The sequence below is a fragment of the Hypanus sabinus genome, chromosome 31, assembly GCF_030144855.1.
Source record: "Hypanus sabinus isolate sHypSab1 chromosome 31, sHypSab1.hap1, whole genome shotgun sequence".
Taxonomy (NCBI): Eukaryota; Metazoa; Chordata; class Chondrichthyes; order Myliobatiformes; family Dasyatidae; genus Hypanus; species Hypanus sabinus.
Genome location: NC_082736.1, coordinates 24260148 through 24285515, shown reverse-complemented (window position 1 = coordinate 24285515; position 25368 = coordinate 24260148). Strand labels below are relative to the sequence as shown.

The 25368-nt window shown below is 46.4% G+C and overlaps 1 protein-coding gene across 1 annotated transcript in view; it reads right to left on the bottom strand.

Moving 5' to 3' along the window:
• fibpa (fibroblast growth factor (acidic) intracellular binding protein a) overlaps positions 1–25368 on the bottom strand; it is an 87782-nt gene that overhangs the window by 21688 nt on the left and 40726 nt on the right. The window contains exon 5 of the mRNA XM_059955197.1: positions 4950–5083. Within this exon, the coding sequence (XP_059811180.1) occupies positions 4950–5083 (134 nt within the window). The remainder of the gene's footprint in view (positions 1–4949; positions 5084–25368) is intronic.

The window sequence follows — 25368 nt, the reverse complement described above, 5'->3', positions numbered from 1 at the left end:
TAGTCTGGCCTATCTGGCAGGGGTGACCCTACCAAAGCATAAAGCCCTCCGGGAAAGCAGAGCTTCCAAGTCATCAGGGCAGGCAAGTCTCCAAGCCCTACAACAAGGCCCTGGCCCTCTTGGAGGTCACCGCTGCACTACCATGCCTCTTTAAAGTGAGGGTGGAGAGATGTAAAGGAGGTTACAGGGAGTGGTGAGGGGCTGGAATGCAAGCTCAGGGGTTGTGATGGAGGCAAATACAGTGGTGGCTATTCGGCTTTTAGCTAAAATCATGAATGGGCAGTGAATGGAGGGACAAGGACCAAGTTCGTTTATTGTCTCCTTACTGTACATACGGAACAATGGTCCTCCACACCATGGTGCTCCCACAAAACAAATCACACACAGCACATAGACCAAAATAATACCATAAATAGGTTATTAAAATATAATTCAAAATGTCTGTAGCACACGGCACAGGTAAACAGTGAGGAGGCCTCAGTGGTGGCAGGGTGTTCATTAGCCTCGCAGCCCGAAAGAAGAAGCTATTAGCCAATCTACTCCTGGTGCTCCTGTACCTCCTTCCTGACGGTTATGGGTCAAACGATCACATGGGCCGAGGATCTCACGTGGTCTGTGCATACTGGCTGTGGTGAAAAAGGCAAACCAGCGCCTCTTTCACCTCAGACGGTTGAAGAAGTTTTGTGTGGGCCCCCAGTTCCTAAGAACTTTCTACAGGGGCACGATTGAGAGCATCCTGACTGGCTGCATCACTACCTGGAACAGGAACTGTAACTCCCTCAATCGCAGGGGCATGATTGAGGGCATCCTGACTGGCTGCATCACTGCCCGGTATGGGAACCGTACCTCCCTCAATCGCAGGACTCTGCAGAGAGGGGTGCGGACAGCCCAGCGCACCTGTAGATGGGAACTTCCCACAATTCAGGACATTTACAGAGACAGGTGTGTAAAAAGGGCCAGAAGGATCGTTGGGGACCCGAGTCACCCCAACCACAAACTGTTCCAGCTGCTACCATCCGGGGAACGGTACCGCAGCATAAAAGCCAGGACCGACAGGATCTGGGACAGCTTCTTCCACCACGCCATCAGACTGATTAATTCAATACAACTGTATTTCTGTGTTATATTGACTATCCTGTTGTACACACTATTTATTATAAATGACCATAAATTGCACATTGGACATTTAGACGGAGACATAGCGTAAATATTTTCACTCTTCATGTATATGAAAGATGTAACAAAGTCAATTCAGTTCAAGGAGTTTCTGGGATGGGCGGTACAGTTCCTCAACAATGCTTCAGACCCTTCGTTTGCGACAAAGACGTGGAGGGGAGATTCTCTCAGCGATTTTTATTGTCCGCTGTGGGGGCTTGCGGTCCAATGCCTTGCAGCTTCCGCACCACGCAACAATGCAGCCAGACGGGACGCTCTGGATGGTGCTCCCGCAGGAAGTTACAGGACGGGGGCGGGGAGCCGAGCACGCGGCATCCTCCGCGGAAAACGGACATGTCGCTGTGCCTTCTCGACCTGGGTCCAGGTTACATTGTGTGCAGGCAGAAGAGATTTGGTGTGACCGGTCACCACGTTTGGCACAGACATTGTGGGTCAGATGGCCTGTTTCTGTACTGTACTGTTCTACGTTGCACGTAAATGTTTATATATAGCAGTGACGATGAAGGAACCGTGACAGATTTCCAAGCTGGAAGGCTGCTGGACCAGACAACATTCCTGGTAGAGTGCTCAGAGGATGTGCAGACCAGCTAGCAGATGTTCTCACTGACATCTTCAACACCTCCCTGAGCAGCGCCACCGTTCCAACGTGCTTCAAGGTCGCCACCATCGTCCCCGTGCCGAAGAAGTCTTCAGTGTCCTGCCCAAATGACTACTGTCCCGTTGCACACATCCATCATCGTGAAGTGTTTCGAGAGGCTCATCGTGAGGCATATCAAGACCCTACTGCCTCCCTCTGGACCCCTGCAGTTTGCGTACCATCCCAACTGCTCAACAGATGATGCCATTGCCACCACCCTCCACCTGGCCCTAACCCACCTGGACACATACCTCCGGATGCTGTTCATAGACTTCAGATCAGCATTCAACTCAATCATCCCTCAGAAACTGATTAGAAAACTGAGCCTACTGGGCCTGAACACCTCCCTCTTCACTGGATCCTAGACTTCCTGACTGGGAGACCTCAGTCAGTCCAGATCGGGAGCAGCATCTCCAACCCCATCACACTGAGCACGCGGGCCTCCCAGGGCTGCTTGGACTGCTGTTCAATCTGCTGACCCACGACTGTGCTGCAACACACAGCTCAAACCACATCATTGATTTCACCGATGACATGACCGTGGTGGGTCCCATCAGCAAGAACGACGAGTCAGCTTACAGAGAGGAGGTGCAGCAGCTAACGGACTGGTGCAGAGCCAACAACCTGTCTCTGAATGTGATCAAAACAAAAGAGATGGTTGTTGACTTCAAGAGGGCACAGAGCGACCACTCCCCGCTGAACATTGACGGCTCCTCGGTAGAGATCGTTAAGGGCACCAAATTTCTTGGTGTTCACCTGACGGAGAATCTGACCTGGTCCCTCAACACCAGCTCCATAGCAAAGAAAGCCCAGCAGCATCTCTACTTTCTGCGAAGGCTGAGGAAAGTCCATCTCCCACCCCCCATCCTCATCACATTCTACAGGGGTTCTGCATCCTGAGCAGTTGCATCACTGCCTGGTTCAGAAATTGCACCATCTTGGATCGCAAGACCCTGCAGCGGATAGTGAGGTCAGCTGAGAGCATCGGGGTCTCTCTTCCCGCCATTACGGACATTTTCACTACACGCTGAGAAAAGACACAAAAGCATTCGGGCTCTCACGACCAGACTATGTAACAGTTTCTTCCCCCAACCTATCAGACTCCTCAATACCCAGAGCCTGGACTGACACCTTACTGCCCTATTGTCCTGTTTATTATTTATTGTAATGCCTGCACTGTTTTGTGCACTTTATGCTGTCCTGGGTAGGTCTGTAATCTAGTGTAGTTTTTTTCTGTGTTTTTACGTAGTTCAGTCTAGTTTTTGTACTGGTTCATGTAACACCATGGTCCTGAGAAACGTTGTCTTGTTTTTACTATGTACTGTACCAGCAGTTACAGTCGAAATGACAATAAAAGTGACTTGATTTGAATGTTCCCTCCAAGGTGTGTGTGTACACACCCCCCCCACCTACCTACCGCTACTAGTGCACAAAGGAATTTAAACTGCGCACAGAAGGTTGTCACCCTCTATCAAAGGTCAATAGTATTACATGCTGTCACACCGGATACGAGAAATAAGACTCACTGATTTGTATTATTTTTGTTTCTTTTAAACAATGAACAACAAACTGGACTTGATAGTTCATCATTCTTAGAATAGCTTCCTGAAAATTCATTAGAAATTAAATATTTTATGCATGCTGTTATCACTGGGCAAAAATGAAAATGCACAGCGCACACTGGTCATGACCAGAGGGGACATCGCTGGTGCAGAAATCTTGTCTGTCTTGATTTCGCAGCTCCAGAAACCCGGGTTCAGTCCTGACCTGTCTATCCATGGCCTCCTCTACTGTCAAGATGAAGCCACACTCAGATTGGAGGAACAACACCTTATATTCCGTCTGGGTAGCCTCCAACCCGATGGCATAAACATTGACTTCTCTAACTTCTGTTAATGCCCCTCCTCCCCTTCTTACCCCATCCCTTATTTATTTATCTCTCTCTCCCCCCACCCTTTTTTTTCTCTCTCTCTATCCCTCTCACAATCACTCCTTGCCTATTCGCCATCTCCCTCTGGTGCTCCCCTGCCCCATTCTTTCTCCCTAGGCCTCCCGTCCCAGGATCCTTTCCCTTCTCCAGCTCTGTATCCCTTTTGCCAATCAACTTTCCAGCTCTTAGCTTCATCCCTCCCCCTCCAGTCTTCTCCTATCATTTCCCCCTCCCCCTTTCAAATCTCTTACTATCTCTTCTTTCAAGTTAGTCCTGACGAAGGGTCTCGGCCTGAAACGTCGACAACACTTCTCCCCATAGATGCTGCCTGGCCTGCTGCGTTTTGTGTGTGTTGCCCAACCTGAAGGAACTCTGTCCGTGCTGCATCCCAGGACTTTGAATTTACTTTATTTATTTAGAAACACAGTCCAACGACTCTGCATCGCCCAATTACACCCAAAGGATCAACTAACTACTGACCTGGACATCTTCAAAATTCAAAAGTTCAAAGTACATTCATTATCAAAGTGTGCAAACATTATACATCCTTGAGATTTGTCTTACAGGCAGCCAGAAGAAACCAAAAAGAACCCATGAAGGAAAAGAAGACTGCCAATGTGCAGAGAGAAAAATAAAGACAAATCGTGCAAACAATAAAATGAATGGCACTCAGAATGAAAGTGATTCCATAGACACGAATCGAATAAACGTCACGGGGCAGCAAGCAGAACCAGCCTGACCCTCACTTCTGGTCCCAACACCCTGGCTTTTAAATCTGTGTTTAAATCATCCAAACATCAGGTCCCTCTTCGCTGTAGGACCCAGGCCCGGTCGCTTTGATACGCTCTGGGCCTGGACCCCGCCACCACATTTCAGCCCATACCCAACTTACCCAAATCAACCCAGCATTTCGATCGATCCAACCTTGGGCCTCTCCTCGCTCTCAGTTTAGAGGGATGGGCCTGCACTCTTCCTCACCTCTGCTCACCCTGCCTATGCTTTTGGAACACCCGGAGTCACAGGGAGAATGTATAAACTCCTTACAAAGGCTGGTGGGAGCAGAACCCCGGATCGCTGGCGCTGTAACTAACTGCTATGCAGAAGTCGAGGCAGAAATGACCAACGCTATTGCGAAAGTTTGAATCAGAGCCTCCCTGGCAAGACACACACCCACATTTCGGTGCGGCCCATGAAACTCTCACTCACCCACTGCCCCCAGGGTCCAGTTCTGTATCAGCTGCTCAGCGCAGCAGGCGAAGTCCTCGAAGGTCAGGTACTGAAGCTTCTTCTTCCCAGTCTCGAAACGGCTGTTGGCGAAGAACACCACGGCGGCGTAGTCACTGCAGGGAGAGGGGACATAGAGTCACACGGCTCTGAAACCGGCCCTTCAGCCCAACTCCTCCCTGCCGGCCAAGCGAGTCCCACTTTCCCCGGAAACCATCCCAATCCACATACCTGTCCAAATGCCTTTTCTATGTTGCCTGACCTGCAGAGCTCCTCTACTACTTTTATTTATTCAGAAGTGCAGCACGGTTAACGGGCATTTCCTACCCAATGAGCTCACACAGCCTAATCACACCCAATTCATCTACTAACCCACACGGAGCAAACTCGATGGGCCAAATGGCCTAGTTCACTCCTATGCCATATGGTCTACAAAAAGCCAGTCACAGAGAGGACATGCAAACTCCTTCCAGAAATCGAACCGTGGTCGCTGATGCTCACTGATAGGCCGCTTTTTCTGCCCCATTTTGTGCATGTGTGGTACTGGAGCCCCAGCTCATGTCAAATGGTTGTTGTGTCGCGTCGAGCGTGGTAGCGCAGTGGGTCGTGCCTGTCACTCTCACTCTCAGCTCCCACCACTGGCCGGCCGTCTCGCGGAAAGGAGAGCTGAATGTTTCAGTCTCTCCCTGCCGGTACACAGCCTCTCTGACAACAAGCCTCGCGTCACGCGGGAACCGAACTCCTCTCGGACTCGGGCTGAACTACAGGGGACGGGGAGGAGGTCCGGCCCCTGCACACGTCGCACGCCAGGCCCACCGGTGTGTGGACGCGCCCTGGTGCCCGTGAACCAGATCCCCAGCGATGGGTAAACAGCCCCACTGCCTCGGGAGAGACGGAGGCTACGGCAGTAAAACCCAGACAGCAGATCCGGAGTGGAGCCCCTAAGGCGGCTGGACGTCACTGAACATCCCCCCGGCAGCTCCTGGTGCCAAACGCATTGCTTCATGAGCTTTCCTTTGGACTCCACTGGTGAGGCCGAGAGGGGGATCCTGACGACTGGGCACCTCAGGGTCTCCACACCTTCCGCCCACACTTGTGATGGTGATCATCACTCATTGCCCCTTGAGCCAACCAACCACAACCACATGGAGTTCCAACAGCTGCAGATAAATTGGGCTTAGAAGAATGCGTGGGGGGGAGGGGGAAATTCCTCTCATTAGCTGGAGAAACTAAAATATATATTTCACACGGGAAGAGGCTATTCAGCCCACTGAGCCTATTCCAGTTCTCAGTAAAATCTCATTCCCCCGCTTAATTCCCAGTAATCTATTCCCCTAACACCCTCATTGAGAGCTGCGGCATGGAAACAGGCCACTCAGCCCATCAAATCCGTGCTGACCACCAAGAACAGATATACAAGAAGGTACCAGAAAAGGGCCAGTAACATCATGAAGGATCTCACTCACCCTGTTCACGGACGGACTGTCCCACTCTCATCAGGGGGGAGGCTACTACCGTCAACGGCAATACCACCCAACTCAAGAAGTTACTTCCCCCAAGCGAGAAGACTGATCAACACTTCCATCCGCAAACCCACCCCTCCACACTCCCCACCACCACTACTTTATCATTTCCTGTCACAGTCACCTTGTGTACAGACACTCCTGTACATTGGAGAGAGATAGGAACAGTCAAGTTAGAAAAGCGTTTAATTGGAGTAAGGGGAATTATGAGGCTGTCAGGCAGGAAATTGGAAGCAGATGTTCCCAGGGAAAAGTACAGAAGAAATGTGGCAAATATTCAGGGGATATTTGTGTAGAGTTCTGTATAGGTACGTTCCAATGAGACACAGAAGTTATGATAAGGTACAGGAACCATGATGTACAAAGGCTGCATTAAATCTAGTCAAGAAGAAAAGCTTACAAAGCCAAAAGGGGCCATGAGAAGGCCTTGGTGGACAGGATTAAGGAAAACCGCAAGGCATTCTACAAGTATGTGAAGAGCAAGAGGATAAGACGTGAAAGAATAGGACCTATCGAATGTGACAGTGGGAAAGTGTGTATGGAACCAGAGGAAATAGCAGAGGTACTTAATAAATTCTTTACTTCAGTACTCACTATGGAAAAGGATCTTAGTGATTGTAGTGATGACTTGCAGCAGACTGATATGCTTGAGCATGTAGATATTAAGAAAGAGGATGTGCTGGAACTTTTGGAAAGCATCGTTGGATAAGTCACCAGGCTACTGTGGGAGACGAGGGAGGAGATTGCTGAGCCTCTGGCGATGATCTTTGCATCATCAATGGGGACGGGAGAGGTTCCGGAGGATTGGAGGGTTGTGAATGTTGTTCCTTTATTCAAGAAAGGGAGTAGAGATAGCCCCGGAAATTATAGACCAGTGAGTCTTACCTCAGTGGCTGGTAAGTTGATGGAGAAGATCCTGGGAAGTGGGATTTATGAACATTTGGAGAGGTATAATATGATTAGGAGTAGTCAGCATGGCTTTGTAAAGGGCAGGTTGTGCCTTACGAGTCTGACTGAATTTTTTGAGGATGTGTCTAAACACAATGATGAAGGAAGAGCAATAGATGTAGCGTATATGGATTTCAGCAAGGCATTTGATAAGGTACCGCATGCAAGGCTTATTGAGAAAGTAATGAGGTATGGAATCCAAGGGGACATTGCTTTGTGGATCCAGAACTGGCTTGCCCGCAGAAGGCAAAGTGTGGTTGTAAACAGGTCATATTCTGCACGGAGGTCGGTCACCAGTGGTGTGCCTCAGGGATCTGTTCTGTGACCCTTCTCTTCGTGATTTTTATAAATGACCTGGATAAGAAAGTGGAGGGATGGGTTAGTAAATTTGCTGATGACACAAAGGTTGGAGGTGTTGTGGATAGTGTGGAGGGCTGTCAGAGGTTACAACGGGACAGTGATAGGATGCAAAACTGGGCTGAGAAGTGGCAGATGGAGTTCAACCCAGATGAGTGTGAAGTAGTTCATTTTGGTAGGTCAAATATAATGGCAGAATATAGTATTAATGGTAAGACTCCTGGCAGTGTGGAGGATCAGAAGGATCTTGGGGTCTGAGTTCATAGGACGCTCAAAGCAGCTACACAGGTTAACTCTGTGGTTAAGAAGGCATATGGTGTATTGCCCTTCATCAATCGTGGAATTGAATTTAGGAGCCAAGAGGTAATGTTGCAGCTATATAGGACCCTGGTCAGACCCCACTTGGAGTACTGTGCTCAGTTCTGGTCGCTTCACTACAGGAAGGATGTGGAAGCCATAGAAAGGGTGCAGAGGAGATTTACAAGGATGTTGCCTGGAATGGGGAGCATGCCTTATGAGAATAGGTTGAGTGAAATTGGCCTTTTCTCCTTGGAGCGATGGAGGATGAGAGGTGACCTGATAGAGGTGTATAAGATGATGAGAGGCATTGATCGTGTGGATAGTCAGAGGCTTTTTCCCAGGGCTGAAATGGTTGCCACAAGAGGACACAGGTTTAAGGTGCTGTGGACATCTCATCAGGGATAAGTTTTTTACTCAGAGAGTGGTGAGTGTGTGGAATGGACTGCCAGCAATGGTGGTGGAAGCGGATATGACAGGGTCTTTTCAGAGGCTTTTAGATAGGTACATGGAGCTTAGTAAAATAGAGGGCTATGGGCAAGCCTAGTAATTTCTAAGGTAGGAACATGTTCAGCACGTTTGTGGGCTGAAGGGCCTGTACTGTGCTGTAGGTTTTCTATGTTTCTATAGTGACACTTTGTGAACATACAATCAATAAGATATCTTCTGAATTTATAGTTATTTAGTTATTATTATTGTGTGCTTTATCTTTTGTGCAGGGTTTTTTTGTGCTGCTGCATCAGATCTGGAGTTACAATCATCCAGCACCTCCGCACCATCGGCCACAAGCTGAACTCCCCGGCAGCCAAACATTTTAATTCCAATTCCCATCCCCTTTGTGACATATTGGTCTGTGGCCTCCTCTTGTGCCATGATGAGGGCACCCTCAGGGTGGAGGAGCAACACCTTCTATTCTGTCCGTCTGAGTAGCCACGATGGCATGAATATCGATGTCTCCTTCCGATGAACAAATCTCCGCCACACCACTCTGACTTCTTCTCATCTGCCTATGCCTTCCCCCTGGGTCCCCTCCTCCTTCCCTTTCTCCCATGGTCTACTCTCATAGAAACACCGACAACCCACAGCACAATACAGGCCCTTTGGCCCACAAAGCTGTGCCAAACGTGACCCTACCTTAGAATTACCCAGGCTTTACCCATAGCCCTCTATTTTTCTACGCTCCACGTAGCCATCCAGGAGTCTCTTAATCCGCCACCACCACAGTCACCGGCAGCCCAATCCATGCTCTCACCACTCTCTAAGTGAAAAACTTACCCCTGACATCTCCTCTGTACCTACTTCCAAGCACCTTAAGACTATGCCCTCTCGCACTAACTATTTCAGCCTCTGACTATCCACACGACCAATCTTGTACTAATTATCTTGTACACCTATCAGGTCACCTCTCATCCTCTGTCGCTTCAAGGACTTTTCTCCTCTCCTATTAGATTCCTTCTCCTCCAACCCTCGACTTTTCCCGCTCACCTGACTTCACCTATCACCTTCCAACTAGCCTTCTCTCCCTCCCTGCGCCTTTTTGTTCTGGCATCTTCCCCTGCTGAAGAGGAGTCTGGCCTGAAACGTCGACAGTTTATTCATTTCCACTGATGCTGCCTGACCTGCTGAGTTCCTCAGCTTAGCAATCTTTTCATTCTCCTTCAAGCTAAATTACATCAAACAATCTTGACCTCCCATTTTCCCACTTGAGTGGCTTACCACCTATGTCAGGTCAAACATGACCCTACCTTACTTCACTCTCCAGCAATCCCATCGCTCCCCCACCAGATTCCACCCATCACCCACACACTGGGGGCAACTTACAGCTTGTAGGGATGTGGGAACACATAGGCAAAACAGTCAGTGACGGTTCAACCTTCAAAGTAAATTTATTTGTCTAAGTATACATATCATTGTACACAGCCCCAACATTCATTTTCATGCAGGCATACTGAATAACCCCACAATAAAATAATAAACATAACAGAATCAGTGACAGCCTGTGCCAAGCTCAGTGGTGAGCAGAACGCTTTCCAGAACGGGCAATCTGGGTTCAATTCCTGATGCTGCCCGTAAGGAGTTTATACGTTCTCTCCCTGTGACCGCGTGGGTTTCCTCCAGGTGCTCTGGTTTCCTCCCAAAGTCCAAAGATGCACCAGTTGGTAGGTTAATTGGTCATTGTAATTTGTCCCGTGAATGGGTTAGGGTTACGATCTGTGGGTTGCTGTGTTAGTTCGCAGGGCCGGGGTGTGGGGCAGAGACAGGTGGACAGGCAGAGGCATTCAACCAGTGCGCAAAAGAAACGCACCCACACGCATCCCTGTAGCTCTACCTGCTGCCCCATCGAGCTGGCAGAGGGGTGTGTGGGGAAAGGCATTTCCATTCCTTTGACGGACAGGCGTGCAAAGTCTAACAAATAGCACGTCCTGCTTCAGGCAGTTAGCACTCTTGCGTGGAGCGCGCCCGTCTCGTAGTGGCAGGACCCAAATGCACAGGAGGAACGCTCAGCGGTGAACCAGGCAGGACGTGGGTACATTATGAGTTGCCTCTCCTGCTGAAGAACAAGCACCCACGGCCTCAGGGGGCCAGGTGTTCGGACCCCTCCCGCACTCTCGCTGAGCACACCCGGGGATACGCGTGGATCGACTGAACAAGAGGCAGCACACGTGATAGGGGGCACGCAGTGCCCTATTCCTTTTCCTTATGCCTGATGTATAACACAGAGGCTGGGTACAAGGAGGGCCGGAGTTGCCTCTACTTCCTGAGGAGACTGAGGTCCTTCGGAGTGTGCAGGCCTCTCCTTCATGTGTTCTACCGGTCTGTTGTCACCAGTACAATCTCCTATGCGGTGGTGAGCTGGGGCAGTGGCATCAACACGGGTGATGGCAACAGGCTCAATAAACCGATTAGAAAGGCCTGGCTCTGTTATAGGAGTCAAACTGGAGGCTGTGGTAGAACAAAGGACCCGACGGAAAATCCTGGCGATTCTGGACAATGTTTCTCACCCTCTGCATGCCACCTTGGCTGAACAGAGAAGCACTTTCAGTAATGGACTGAGACAACTGCGCTGCTCCAAAGAGCGATACATGAGGTAATTCTTACCCTCGGCCATTGGGCTCGATAATGAGTCAACCTACAGCCGGGGAATTGATGACCCCCTCCTGTTAGACTAACTTTTTTTTATTCCTTCTTACTTCTCTTCGAATATTCGTATATCCGTGCACTCATAATGCTACTGTGACCCCGTAATTTCCTCTGGGATCAATAAAGTATCCAGTGAGAGGGAGTGAGTCTCCGAGATTTCACTGTAGCACAACCGTGACTCTCAGCACCCAAAATGTCCCAAGCGGCAGAGCGCTCTAATACCGACACAGGTCCAATACTGATACAGGTCCAATACCGACACAGGTCCATTACCGACACAGGTACATTACCGACACAGGTACATTACCGACACAGGTACATTACCGACACAGGTCCAATACCGACACAGGTACATTACTAATACAGGTCCAAAACCGACACAGGTCCAAAACCGACACAGGTCCAAAACCGACACAGGTCCAATACCGACACAGGTCCAATACCGACACAGGTACATTACTGACACAGGTCCAATACCGACACAGGAACATTATTAATACAGGTCCATTACCGACACAGGTCCAATACCGACACAGGTACGTTACCGACACAGGTACGTTACCGACACAGGTACGTTACCGACACAGGTACGTTACCGACACAGGTACGTTACCGACACAGGTCCAATGCCGTCACAGGTCCAATACCGACACAGGTCTATTACCGACAGAGGTCCAATACCGACACAGGAACATTACTAATACAGGTCCAATACCGACACAGGTACGTTACCGACACAGGTACGTTACCGACACAGGAACATTACCGACACAGGTCCAATACCGACACAGGTCCAATACCGACACAGGAACATTACCGACACAGGAACATTACCGACACAGGAACATTACCGACACAGGAATATTACCGACACAGGTCCAATACCGACACAGGTCCAATACCGACACAGGTACATTACTGACACAGGTCCAATACCGACACAGGAACATTATTAATACAGGTCCATTACCGACACAGGTCCAATACCGACACAGGTACGTTACCGACACAGGTACGTTACCGACACAGGTACGTTACCGACACAGGTACGTTACCGACACAGGTACGTTACCGACACAGGTACGTTACCGACACAGGTACGTTACCGACACAGGTCCAATACCGTCACAGGTCCAATACCGACACAGGTCTATTACCGACAGAGGTCCAATACCGACACAGGAACATTACTAATACAGGTCCAATACCGACACAGGTACGTTACCGACACAGGTACGTTACCGACACAGGTACGTTACCGACACAGGTACGTTACCGACACAGGTACGTTACCTACACAGGTACGTTACCGACACAGGTACGTTACCGACACAGGTCCCATACCGTCACAGGTCCAATACCGTCACAGGTCCAATACCGTCACAGGAACATTACCGACGCAGGTCCAACACCGACGCAGGTCCAACACCGACGCAGGTCCAACACCGACGCAGGTCCAACACCGACGCAGGTCCAACACCGACGCAGGTCCAACACCGACGCAGGTCCAACACCGACGCAGGAACATTACCGACGCAGGAACATTACCGACGCAGGTACATTACCGACGCAGGTACATTACCGACACAGGTCCAATACCGACGCAGGTACATTACCGACGCAGGTACATTACCGACGCAGGTACATTACCGACGCAGGTCCAATACCGACACAGGTCCAAAACCGACACAGGTCCAAAACCGACACAGGTCCAATACCGTCACAGGTCCAATACCGTCACAGGTCCAATACCGTCACAGGTCCAATACCGTCACAGGTCCAATACCGTCACAGGAACATTACCGACACAAGTCCAATACCGACACAGGAACATTACCGACACAAGTCCAATACCGACACAGGAACGTTACCGACACAGGTCCAATACCGACACAGGTCCAATACCGACACAGGTCCAATACCGACACAGGTCCAATACCGTCACAGGTCCAATACCGTCACAGGTCCAATACCGTCACAGGTCCAATACCGTCACAGGAACATTACCGACACAGGTCCAAAACCGACACAGGAACGTTACCGACACAGGTCCAATACCGACACAGGTCCAATACCGACACAGGTCCAATACCGACACAGGAACATTACTGACTCAGGTCCAATACCGACACAGGAACATTACTAATAAAGGTCCAATACCGACATAGGTCCAATACCGACTAAGGTCCATTACTCATACAGGTCCAATACCGACACAGGTCCAATACCGACACAGGTACATTACAGACACAGGTACATTACAGACACAGGTCCAATACCGACACAGGTCCATTACTAATACAGGTCCAATACCGACACAGGTACATTACTGACACAGGTCCAATACCGACACAGGTCCAATACCGACACAGGTACATTACCGACACAGGTCCAATATCGACACAGGTCCAATACCGACACAGGTCCAATACCGACACAGGTCCAATACCAACACAGGTACATTACTGACACAGGTCCAATACCGACACAGGTCCAATACCGACACAGGTCCATTACTAATACAGGTCCAATACCGACACAGGAACATTACTAATACAGGTCCAATACCAACACAGGTACATTACTGACACAGGTCCAATACCGACACAGGAACATTACTGACACAGGTCCAATACCGACACAGGTACATTACTAATACAGGTCCAATACCAACACAGGTACATTACTGACACAGGTCCAATACCGACACAGGTCCATTACTAATACAGGTCCAATACCGACACAGGTCCATTACTAATACAGGTCCAATACCGACGCAGGTCCAATACCGACACAGGTACATTACCGACACAGGTACATTACTGACACAGGTCCAATACTGACACAGGCCCATTACTAATACAGGTCCAATACCGACACAGGTCCATTACTAATACAGGTCCAATACCGACACAGGTCCATTACTAATACAGGTCCAATACCATCACAGGAACATTACTGACACAAGTCCAATACCGACACAGGTACATTACTAATACAGGTCCAATACCGACACAGGAACATTACTGATACAGGTCCAATACCGACACAGGTCCAATACCGACACAGGTACATTACAGACACAGGTACATTACAGACACAGGTACATTACAGACACAGGTCCAATACCGACACAGGTCCATTACTAATACAGGTCCAATACCGACACAGGTACATTACTGACACAGGTCCAATACCGACACAGGTCCAATACCGACACAGGTACATTACTGACACAGGTCCAATATCGACACAGGTCCAATACCGACACAGGTCCAATACCGACACAGGTCCAATACCAACACAGGTACATTACTGACACAGGTCCAATACCGACACAGGTCCAATACCGACACAGGTCCATTACTAATACAGGTCCAATACCGACACAGGAACATTACTAATACAGGTCCAATACCAACACAGGTACATTACTGACACAGGTCCAATACCGACACAGGAACATTACTGACACAGGTCCAATACCGACACAGGTACATTACTAATACAGGTCCAATACCAACACAGGTACATTACTGACACAGGTCCAATACCGACACAGGTCCATTACTAATACAGGTCCAATACCGACACAGGTCCATTACTAATACAGGTCCAATACCGACACAGGAACATTACTAATACAGGTCCAATACCGACACAGGTACATTACTGACACAGGTACATTACTGACACAGGTCCAATACTGACACAGGCCCATTACTAATACAGGTCCAATACCGACACAGGTCCATTACTAATACAGGTCCAATACCATCACAGGAACATTACTGACACAAGTCCAATACCGACACAGGTACATTACTAATACAGGTCCAATACCGACACAGGAACATTACTGATACAGGTCCAATACCGACACAGGTACATCACTAATACAGGTCCAATACCGACACAGGAACATTACTAATACAGGTCCAATACCGACACAGGTCCATTACTAATACAGGTCCAATACCGACGCAGGTCCAATACCGACACAGGTACATTACTGACACAGGTCCAATACTGACACAGGCCCATTACTAATACAGGTCCAATACCGACACAGGTCCATTACTAATACAGGTCCAATACCGACACAGGTCCATTACTAATACAGGTCCAATACCGACACAGGTCCATTACTAATACAGGTCCAATACCGACACAGGAACATTACTAATACAGGTCCAATACCTGGCTTCGCAAGGGGCAGGTCATGCCTCACCAGCCTGATTTGAGTTTTCACCCCTCCAGGAACCAAACCGATGCAGCTAAAGCAGTGGATATGGGTGTGAGGAGAATTGGTCGTGGCTGCACAAGGCAAAGATCGAGTGGAGGGCCAGAGACTTTTTACCCAGTGCAGGATTGGCCAGTATCAGAGGGCATCCTTTTAAGGTGATCGGGAAAAAGTATAGGAGGATGCCAGAGGCAAGTGTTTAAAAAAAACAACACGGAGCGTGGTGGTAGAGGCAGATAACAATAGACAATAGGTGCAGGAGTCGGCCATTCGGCCCTTCGAGCCAGCGCCGCCATTCACTGTGATCATGGCTGATCATCCACAATCAGTACCCCATTCCCGCCTTCTCCCCATATCCCTTGACTCTGCTATCTTTAAGAGCTCTATCTAACTCTTTCTTGAAAACATCCAGAGAATTGGCTTCCACTGCCTTCTGAGGCTCAACTCTCTGGGTAAAAAATTTTTCCTTAACTCTGTTCTAAGTGGCCTACCCCTTATTCTTAAACCGTGGCCTCTGGCTCTGGACTCCCCCCAACATCGGGAACATGTTTCCTGCCTCTAGCATGTCCAATCCCTTAATAATCTTATATATTTCAATCAGATCCCCTCTCATCCTTCAAAATTCCAGTGTGTACAAGCCCAGTCGCTCCAATTAGGGACAATTAGAAGACTCATAGATGGATGAAAGGAAAATGGAAGCTTCTGCGGGAGGGAAGCGTTGGGCTGATCCTGGAGTGGGTTAAGTGGTTGACACAATATTGTGGGCTGAAGGGCCCATGTTGGACTCGGCCATTAAAAACGACTGTTTATTGGTCTCCATAGATGCTGTCTGACCTGCTGAGTTCCTCCAGCTCATGATTTCCAGGATCTGGAGAGTCTCTAGTGTTTACGTTCTATGTACCCAGACACCGCGAAAAGTTTCTGTCTGCCATCCAGACAGACCATTCCACACACTGAGGTTGCAGAAAGAAAATCATGTAGGTAGGATAGTGGCATTACTGGTAGCAGATGAAACAGCCAACTATCGTATCAATCACACTTTTTCTGGAAAACAATCACTGTAATCAATAGCCTGTGACTTCCCTTTAGGAGTTGAGCTTTTGAACCACCTGCATTTTTACAATGTGAACTGAAAATTCGAGGCAGGAGGGGTTACAGCTTGGCGTGTACAGGCCAGATTGAGGCGACGGGACACGGACCGGAGACCGAGGAGCGGGCCAATATGGCTGGGGCGTACTTTGAGAGAATTCGAGGCAGGGCGGCAGGACCCGTGCCCGAGAGTGAAGAACAAGCCGACAATTGACCAATGTGAGAATCAGTCCAGATTGGAAAGCTCGGGTATGGGCTGACTCGAGACGGTGGGGCCCAGACCCGACAGTGCATTGAAGCGACGGGTCCCGGGTCTGACAGTGAGTTTACAAGCTGATGTTTGGTCAGTTTAAGTGCTGGGTCAGATTGCAAAGGTCAGGGTGTCGGGGCCAGAGGCAAGCGACAGGTCGGTGTTCAGTTCAGGACTCAGCAAGGTTTACTCTCTGCACTGATCTGGGGCTGAGGCCTGAAACTAACAAGCTCCTGGATCGACTGTGACAGGCTGTGAACTCACTCTCCTGCACTTTAGTTTATCGTTTGGACGATTTGGTGTTTTTTTTTTGCACATTGGGTGTTTGACAGTCTTTTTCTTTAAAAAAATGGGTTCTACTAGGTTTCTTTGTGGCTGCCTGTGAGGAGACGAATCTCAAGGTTGTATATAGTATAGATTCTTTGATAATAAATATTCTTGGAACTTTGAACAGAGGCTGTTAGTCAGTCAGACATGTTGGACAGGATGCAGAGAATGGAGGGATACGGAGCACGTGTAGGTAGAAGAGGTTCTGATTAATTTGACTTCAGGGTCAGCAGGGACACTGTGGGCTGAAGGGCCATTTCACCTGCTGGTAGTGCAGAGGAAGTGCAGTCAGACAGATGAAGTGAGACGGATTCGAGGATGAAGAGCTCAAGAGTCTGATAACTGGAAGGTAAATGCAAGGGGGTAATGCCGAGGCTTTGTAAAGCACCGACAAGGCCCCGCTGTGAGCAGCTTTTGATCTCTCATCTGAGGAAAGATGTGCTGACGTTGGAGAGGGTTCGAAAGAGGTTCACAAGAATTATTCCGGGATGGAGAGGTTTGTCATACGAAGAGCGCTTGATGGCTCTGGGCCTGTATTCACTGGAACTCAGAAGAGTTCACTGAAATCCATCAAACGTTGAAAGCCCTTGATGTGGAGAGGATGTTTCCAACGGTGGGGGAGTCCATGACCAGAGGACACGTCTCAGACTAGAGGGACGTCCATTTAGAATGGAGATAAGGAGGAATTTCTTCAGTCAGGGAGTGGAGAATCTCTGGAATTTGTTGCCACAGACTCTAGATGCCAAGTTATTGGGTATATTTAAGGCAGAGGTTGATAGGTTCTTGGTTAGTCGGGGCATAAAGGGGTATGGGGGGGGAGAAGGCAGGAGATTGACGCTGAGAGGGAAAATAGATCGGCCATGATGAAATGGCAGAGCAGACTTGATAGACTAAGTGGCCTAATGCTGCTCCTAGATGTTACGGCTTTATAACAGTGGGATGGAAACCGTCCTTGAGACTGGTTCACATGCTGTCAGGATTTGTAGCTTCAGCCTGACTGGGAGGGGTGGGGGAGAGAGAGAAGAGAGAATGACTCAAATGGGTGGATTCCTCAGTATGTCGGCTGCTTTCCCCAGGCAGCTGGAGGTGCAGACGGAGCAGTCGGCAGAGGGAGGCTGGTTTCCGTGATGCGCTCTGTGCCTAAAAACTCTCTGCAGTTTCTTGTAGCCTCAGGAGGAGCAGTTCCTTGGCCAAGCCGTGATACACCAGATAGGATGCTTTCTCCGTCGCACCGATAGATGCGGGGGAGGAGTTGTCTGGGGCATGCCAGATTTCCTTAAAGATTCAAAGTGCGTTCATTATTAAAGCACGTATACAGATTACAGCTGTGAGATTCACCCTCCTGCAGGGAGCTACGAAACAAAGAAACACCAAGGGCCCCATTCAAGTAAGCATCAAACACCCAACGCACAAGAAAAGAACAAAACTGCGCAAACGGCAAAAAGCCAAAAAGCGAGTGAACAACACAGTATTCAGTTTAGTTCATTTCAGCACCCCTGGCCTACAAGCCACAAAGCCTTTCTTCGCAAAACGCATCCCCCCCACCCCCCTCCGTCAGCATCGATCACTCTGATAAAATAGAATAACCAGAACCCATGAACACATGCAACATGAGCCTCAAAACAAGTCTACAGCCTCCCCGGCCAATCCTTGCAACGTGGATCCCAAGACTCCTGCACTTCTCCCCCCGACAGCAGCTAGCAAGAGGGAGAAGAAGACCGGTCGTAAGCAGGCTGACGCCGCCCAACAGCCCGTCCTCATCGACTCCAACCTTGCTCGATGCCCCAATCGGAGAGAAGCAATGGGGCCAATCATGGCCTCGCCACCCCCATCTCCAGGCTTTCAGGACTACACGCCTCATGTTCTGCCCCAAACCTCACTGAACTCCCTCGAAGGCAGCACACCGCCAGATCATTCAATCAGCCATCAAAATGTAAACCGCAAGCTCCAGTCGCACGCAGCTGAGTGGGGAGAAACAGATTTGAAAGAAGAAGCAGTAGTTTCAAGAACTATCTGCAGGATGTTGCCATTGGTCACTTTGAAGTTGAAACGTTCTTAGCATGTTGTGCTTTCGTGGCCGTAGAGTTAAACCTAGCAGCTTCTGGTTTAAGGTGGTTTTACTGCAGTGGGTGACAACTTACTGGTGGTTCATGAAGCACAATACACAACTAGAGACTGTATTAATAACACTGTATTAATAATTTTCTGTGGTAAATTGTGGTAAACTGTCACTTGCAAACAATGAAGAGGCCAGCACAGGCGAGACATGTCGGTGCGATGCAGAGTCGGGGCAAGGTTGAGGCATGTTTCAGACGGAGATGGAGTTGGAGCGGATGTTTTTGAAGAGGATTTGGATTGGTGGAGTTTTGGGGACCATCCACCTTACCCAGGAGCAAGGCTGGATTGATCTGAGCGCCAAGCTAACTTGGAAAGGTCGGGTACAGGCCGGAACGTGGCAGCAGGGTCCAGGCCCAGAGTGTATCGATGCACCGTGGACTATGGAGGACGACCCAGTGTTTTGGTAATTTAAACACCAGCCCCGAGAGACTGAAAGGACAGGGTATCGGGTCCAGAGGCGAAGGTTTGGACAGATTTCAGCGATGTTTACTCCTCTCTCCACGGCACTGAGGCTGCAAGACTGCCCTGGCTGCCCTGGCGTGTCGGCGCGCTCTGCGGCTATCTGCCCTGCTGTGTGACGGACTTCCTCCGGTTGCTCCTGGCTTCTGCTCCATGGACTGAATTTGGTTCGGAATGCTGATTGCTTGCATGACTTGTGTTTATTTTTGCCTCTTTCTTGCACATCAGGTGCTTGCTGGTCTTTTCTTTTTAAAAACGGGTTCTTTCAGGTTTCTTGTTTTGTGGCTGCCTGCAAGCAGACAAATCTCAAGGTTGTATAACTTTGATGACAAGTTGCCGATGGTACGTATAACTAAGGAACTAAGTATCTCCACCGCACTGATATGGACAGTGATGTGTAATCCACCCCACTTCCCAAAAGCAGCGACCAACTCCCTCATTTTGCAGACATTGAGGGAGAGGACATCGGGGTCTTTCTACTTTATTGCATTCATCAGTAAGAGGCAGGACATCAGCGATGCCCAACCTGGGGGTCACTAACCGCCCTTGCTGTGGTCTCAATCCAACATCCACTAATAGGGCCAATGGTGGCCTGATAATTATGAAGAGAAGTTGGGCAGACTTGGGTTGATCACTCTGTCGGCGGGGGCCAGCTGGTGTGCCGAGGATCTGGACTGAGTGCAGACCATGCTGCTGCCTGCCACTCCAAGGCACAGGAGCTGGTGCGTGAAGGCGGCGTGCACTGTAACCGTGTCTGGTTGTCTTGCACGTTACTCTTGCGGCTGCCAAACACTGTTGGACATTGACGATGTGAGATGCCGCAGGCCCGTTTCCCCGTGCGGTGGTGTGACAAGTGGTGTGGGAGCTGCATGGTCTCAGTTGTAGAGAGCACAGGTGTCCCCCGCTTTCCGAACGTTCACTTTACGGCATTCCGCTTTCACGAAAGACCAACATTAGTACCTGTTTTCGTTAACCGAGAGGATTTTCGCTTTTACAGAAAAAGATGCCCACTTTAAACTTGTGTTTACCTGAGAAAGACTACCATGACTGTGAAGCTTTGCACGGGCAGGTGTGTGCGCACGTGTGTACGTGCCGATTTTTTTCTACAAATCAGTTTTGGCTCAATCTTCCCGATTCTGGTAAGTGAAACTACACTGCACATGCATTATTTCTACTTTATATAGGCTGTGCATTTATCATATCATTCCTGCTTTTACTATATGTTCATGTTATTTTAGGTTTTATGTGCTATTTGGTTTGATTTGGTAGGTTATTTTTTGGGTCTGGGAACGCTCAAATATTTTTCCCCATATAAGTTAACGGTAATTGCTTCTTCACTTTACACCATTTCAGTTTATGAACGGTTTCATAGGAATGCTCTGCCTTAGAAGCTGTATCCGTAAATTTCATAGAAAGTAATAACGGAGCATGATCAGAGATAGCTATAATATCATAGTTACAACCGATTACCAATGGAATAAAACAAGAGTCTACAAAAAAATAATCAATTCTTGAATAAGAGTGATAAACCTGTGAGAAAAAAGAAAACTTTTTGTCATTAGGATACCGGAATCTCCAAATATCAAAAACTCCATTGTCAGTCAAAAAAGAGTTAATACAAGTGGCCGACTTATTAGGTAAAGTCTGAATAGATAAAGATTTATCCATCAGAGGATTTAAACAACAATTAAAGTAACAACTTAAGCAACAATTAAACAATTAAAGACTCTGACTTTATAAAATTTATGGAGGAGCAGATCGACTTCTTCTTCTCAACTAATTCTACAGATGATATTTCCTGCGGAACACTTTGGGACACTTTTAAAGCGTATACACGTGGACAGATTATTTCTTATTCTGTTGGTTTGAGGAAACGTATCAAGATGGAAACTCTTTTATTGGTTGATAAAATTAAAGAGATTGATAAGAAATATTCGATTGCTCCTAGTAAGGAGCTTTACAAACAAAGGGTTGAACTTCAAATGGAACATAGTTTGTTACTTACATCCTCAATTGAAAATCAATTAATGAACACTAAATCTGATTTTTATATACATAGTGATAAATCTGGTAAACTGTTAGCTAGTCAATTGAAGAATGCTTTGGTTAAACGTCAAATCACTAAGATTGGTCAGCAGAATGGGAATCTGACAGTTAATCATGATGAGATAAATAAGGCATTTCAAGATTTCTATACCTCCCTGTATCAATCTGAATTTCCTCAAGATTATAATACCATGTCTGATTTTCTTGGAAAATTAAATTTTCCAAGGTTAGCATCTGATGATCTTTTGATATTGGATACTCCTATTACGGATGTAGAAATTAAGGGGGCTATTTCCTCAATGAATTCTGGGAAAGCACCGGGTCCAGATGGTTATACAGTTGAATTTTTTAAATTTTTTTCCGCTACTCTTTCCCCTTGGTTAGGTAAGGTTTTTGAGGAAGCCATTAGATTAGGGAATTTGCCACAATCTTTTTATAGAGCTTCCATTTCTCTAATATTGAAGAAAGATAAAGACCCTACTAACTGTGCTTCTTATAGACCTATATCTTTATTGAATGTAGACTCCAAGATTTTTTCCAAGTTACTGGCATCTAGATTGGAGAAGGTATTACCCAAAATTATTTCAGATGATCAAACTGGCTTTATTAAAAATCATTATTCTTTTTTTAACATTAGGAGATTGTTGAATATTGTTTATAATCTCTCACATGATACTTCAGAATGCATGATTTCATTAGATGCGGAGAAAGCATTTGACAGAGTTGAATGGCCTTACTTATTTAATGTGTTGGAGAAGTTTAATTTTAGTCCGATATTTATATCATGGATTAAATTGATTTATCATATTCCAGTAGCCTCAGTGTTTACCAATAATCAAAGATATCCCTTTTTTCGCCTATTTCGGGGCACTAGACAGGGATGTCCTCTTAGTCCATTACTATTTAACATTGCCTTAGAACCTTTGGCAATTGCCATCAGACAATCACAGGATATTTTGGGTATTAATCGTGAGACAGATATTCATAAGTTATCTTTGTATGCAGATGATTTATTACTATTCATTTCTAACCCGGAGAAATCCATTCCAGCAGTTTTATCATTATTGGCTTGTGGCGACACATTTCCTAGCGTATCCGAACCGACTCACAATTAGATAGCCTACGGGGGTTTGCGAGCACAGAGCTTTGGAGCCTCTGCGCCGTGGGGGGCCGGTTGACAGAGGCTTAAAAGTGAGGCTGAAGTTTTCGAATAAAGTTTTTTCCTTCGACTGCAGTTACCGACTCCGTGTCGTAATTTTAGCGCTGCGTGTAGCATACCGCTACAGGCTCAATTTAGTGAGTTTTCTGGGTATAAGTTAAATCTTAATAAAAGTGAATTGCTTCCATTGAATAAACGGGTCCCAATTTATGGAAATTTACCTTTTAAATTAGTTAATGACTTTTTTACATATTTAGGGATCAAAATCACAAAAAACCATAAAGATTTATTTAGATTTAATTTTTTACCCTTAATTGATCAGATTAAAGGTTTGTTTACTAGGTGGTCACCTTTGTCTTTATCCCTAATAGGTAGGATTAATGCTATTAAGATGGTTATTTTACCTAAGTTTTTATATATTTTTCAAGCGATACCAATTTTTATCCTGAAATCTTATTTTACTAATGTTGACTCTAAAATTTCTTCATATATATGGCAGAATAAAAATCCCAGGTTAGGTAAAACATATTTACAGAAGACAAAAAAGGAAGGCGGGTTAGCATTACCTAATTTCAGATTTTACTATTGGGCAGTTAATATTAGATATTTGTTATGTTGGTTGAAAGATGGTGGTGGATCTTTTGGCCCTTGTTGGGTGAGTTTAGAAACTAAATCGGTATCAGCTTATGCTCTGGGTTCTATTTTAGGGACTTCTCTCCCTTTTGCTCTTTCTAAATTGCCGAAACGAATTGACAACCCGATAGTTAAACATACTTTGCGTATATGGTTTCAATTTCGGAGATTTTTTGGGTTGACTCAATTCGTTTTAAATAGTCCTATTGTATCTAATTGTTTTTTTCACCCTTCCATTATAGATCAAGCTTATTCGGCTTGGAAAACTAAGGGATTACTAAGATTTTCTGATTTATTTTTAGATAATTGTTTCATGTCTTTTGAGCAATTATCCAACAAATATAACTTGCCGAGATTTCATTTTTTTAGATATTTACAGATTAGACATTTTTTAAGTTCTGTACTCTCTACGTTTCCAAATTTTGTGCCTTCAGATACTTTGGAGAGTTTATTTGAACTAGACCCTTTTCAAAAAGGGCTTATTTCAAAACTTTATAATATAATTATGAAGATACGTTCAGAGCCTCTTTATAAGACTAAAAAGGATTGGGAAAGAGAGCTTAGTTTTAGTATTTCTAGTGAGAATTGGGATAGAATTCTTCAATTAGTTAATACATCATCGTTATGTGCCAAATATTCACTAATACAATTTAAGGTCGTACATAGGGCCCATATGTCCAAGGATAAATTAACTCGTTTTTACTCTCATATAAGTCCTATTTGTGATAGATGTCATTCTGAAATTGCGTCTTTAACTCATATGTTTTGGTCGTGTTCATTTTTGGAGAAATATTGGAAAGATATTTTTGATATTATTTCTGCCGTTTTGAATATCGATTTACAACCTCATCCTATTACCGCAATTTTTGGTTTACCAATGTTAGACTCACTGCATTTATCTTCTTCAGCCCGTCGAATGATTGCATTTCTAACTCTATATTGTTGAATTGGAAAGAAATTGATCCTCCCACTGTATTTAATTGGTTCTCTCAAACTATGTTATGTTTAAATTTAGAAAAAATTAGAAGTGGTACTTTTGAGACTCCTATTAAATTTGAAAAGTTATGGAGACCATTTATTCAACATTTTCATATGATGTAATATGACCCTGTGCCAAGTTCATTTGATTTCCCAGCTTTTAGCTTATGTATTTTGAGAGGACCGGAAGTGACGGATTGATGAATACTTATTTTTGTGAGATATTATAAACAGCCCCCTTTTTTTTCTTTCTCCTTCTCTTTTTTTTGTTTCTTTTTTCTTTTTTTATTACTTATTAGTTATAGTTATTAGATTAGATTAGCTAGTTTTGCATTATAAAAATTTTGTTTATTTTTCTTTCTTTTTTCTGTTTTCTTTATATTATACATTATGAAATATTTAGATTTACTATGTCCATACATATATCTTATGGCTTATGTCTTAGTAAACTCATTTATATTGTAACTATTATGTATGTTTTTTTTTCATATGTAATGGAATGTGTATGTTGGTAATTTCTTTAACAATATATCATTTGTATTCTGTCCATATTACTAATACTAATAAAAAGATTTAGAAAGAAAGGAATGCTCTGCCTTCAGATGGGGGGGGGGGGGGGGGAACCTGTACCAGACCTCAAGCCACGGAGAGGAGACGCCAGCAGAGGTATAGCATGGCGACTCAGCTTGATTGGAGGCTGCTTTTTTATTCCCGCAACTGTTTTTTTTTGCTATTTTGAACGTAATGTGTACGTTTAGCACCTTGGCCCCAGAGGAACACTGTTTCGTTTGGCTGTGTCTATGTACGATTGAATGCTAATTAAACTCCACTTT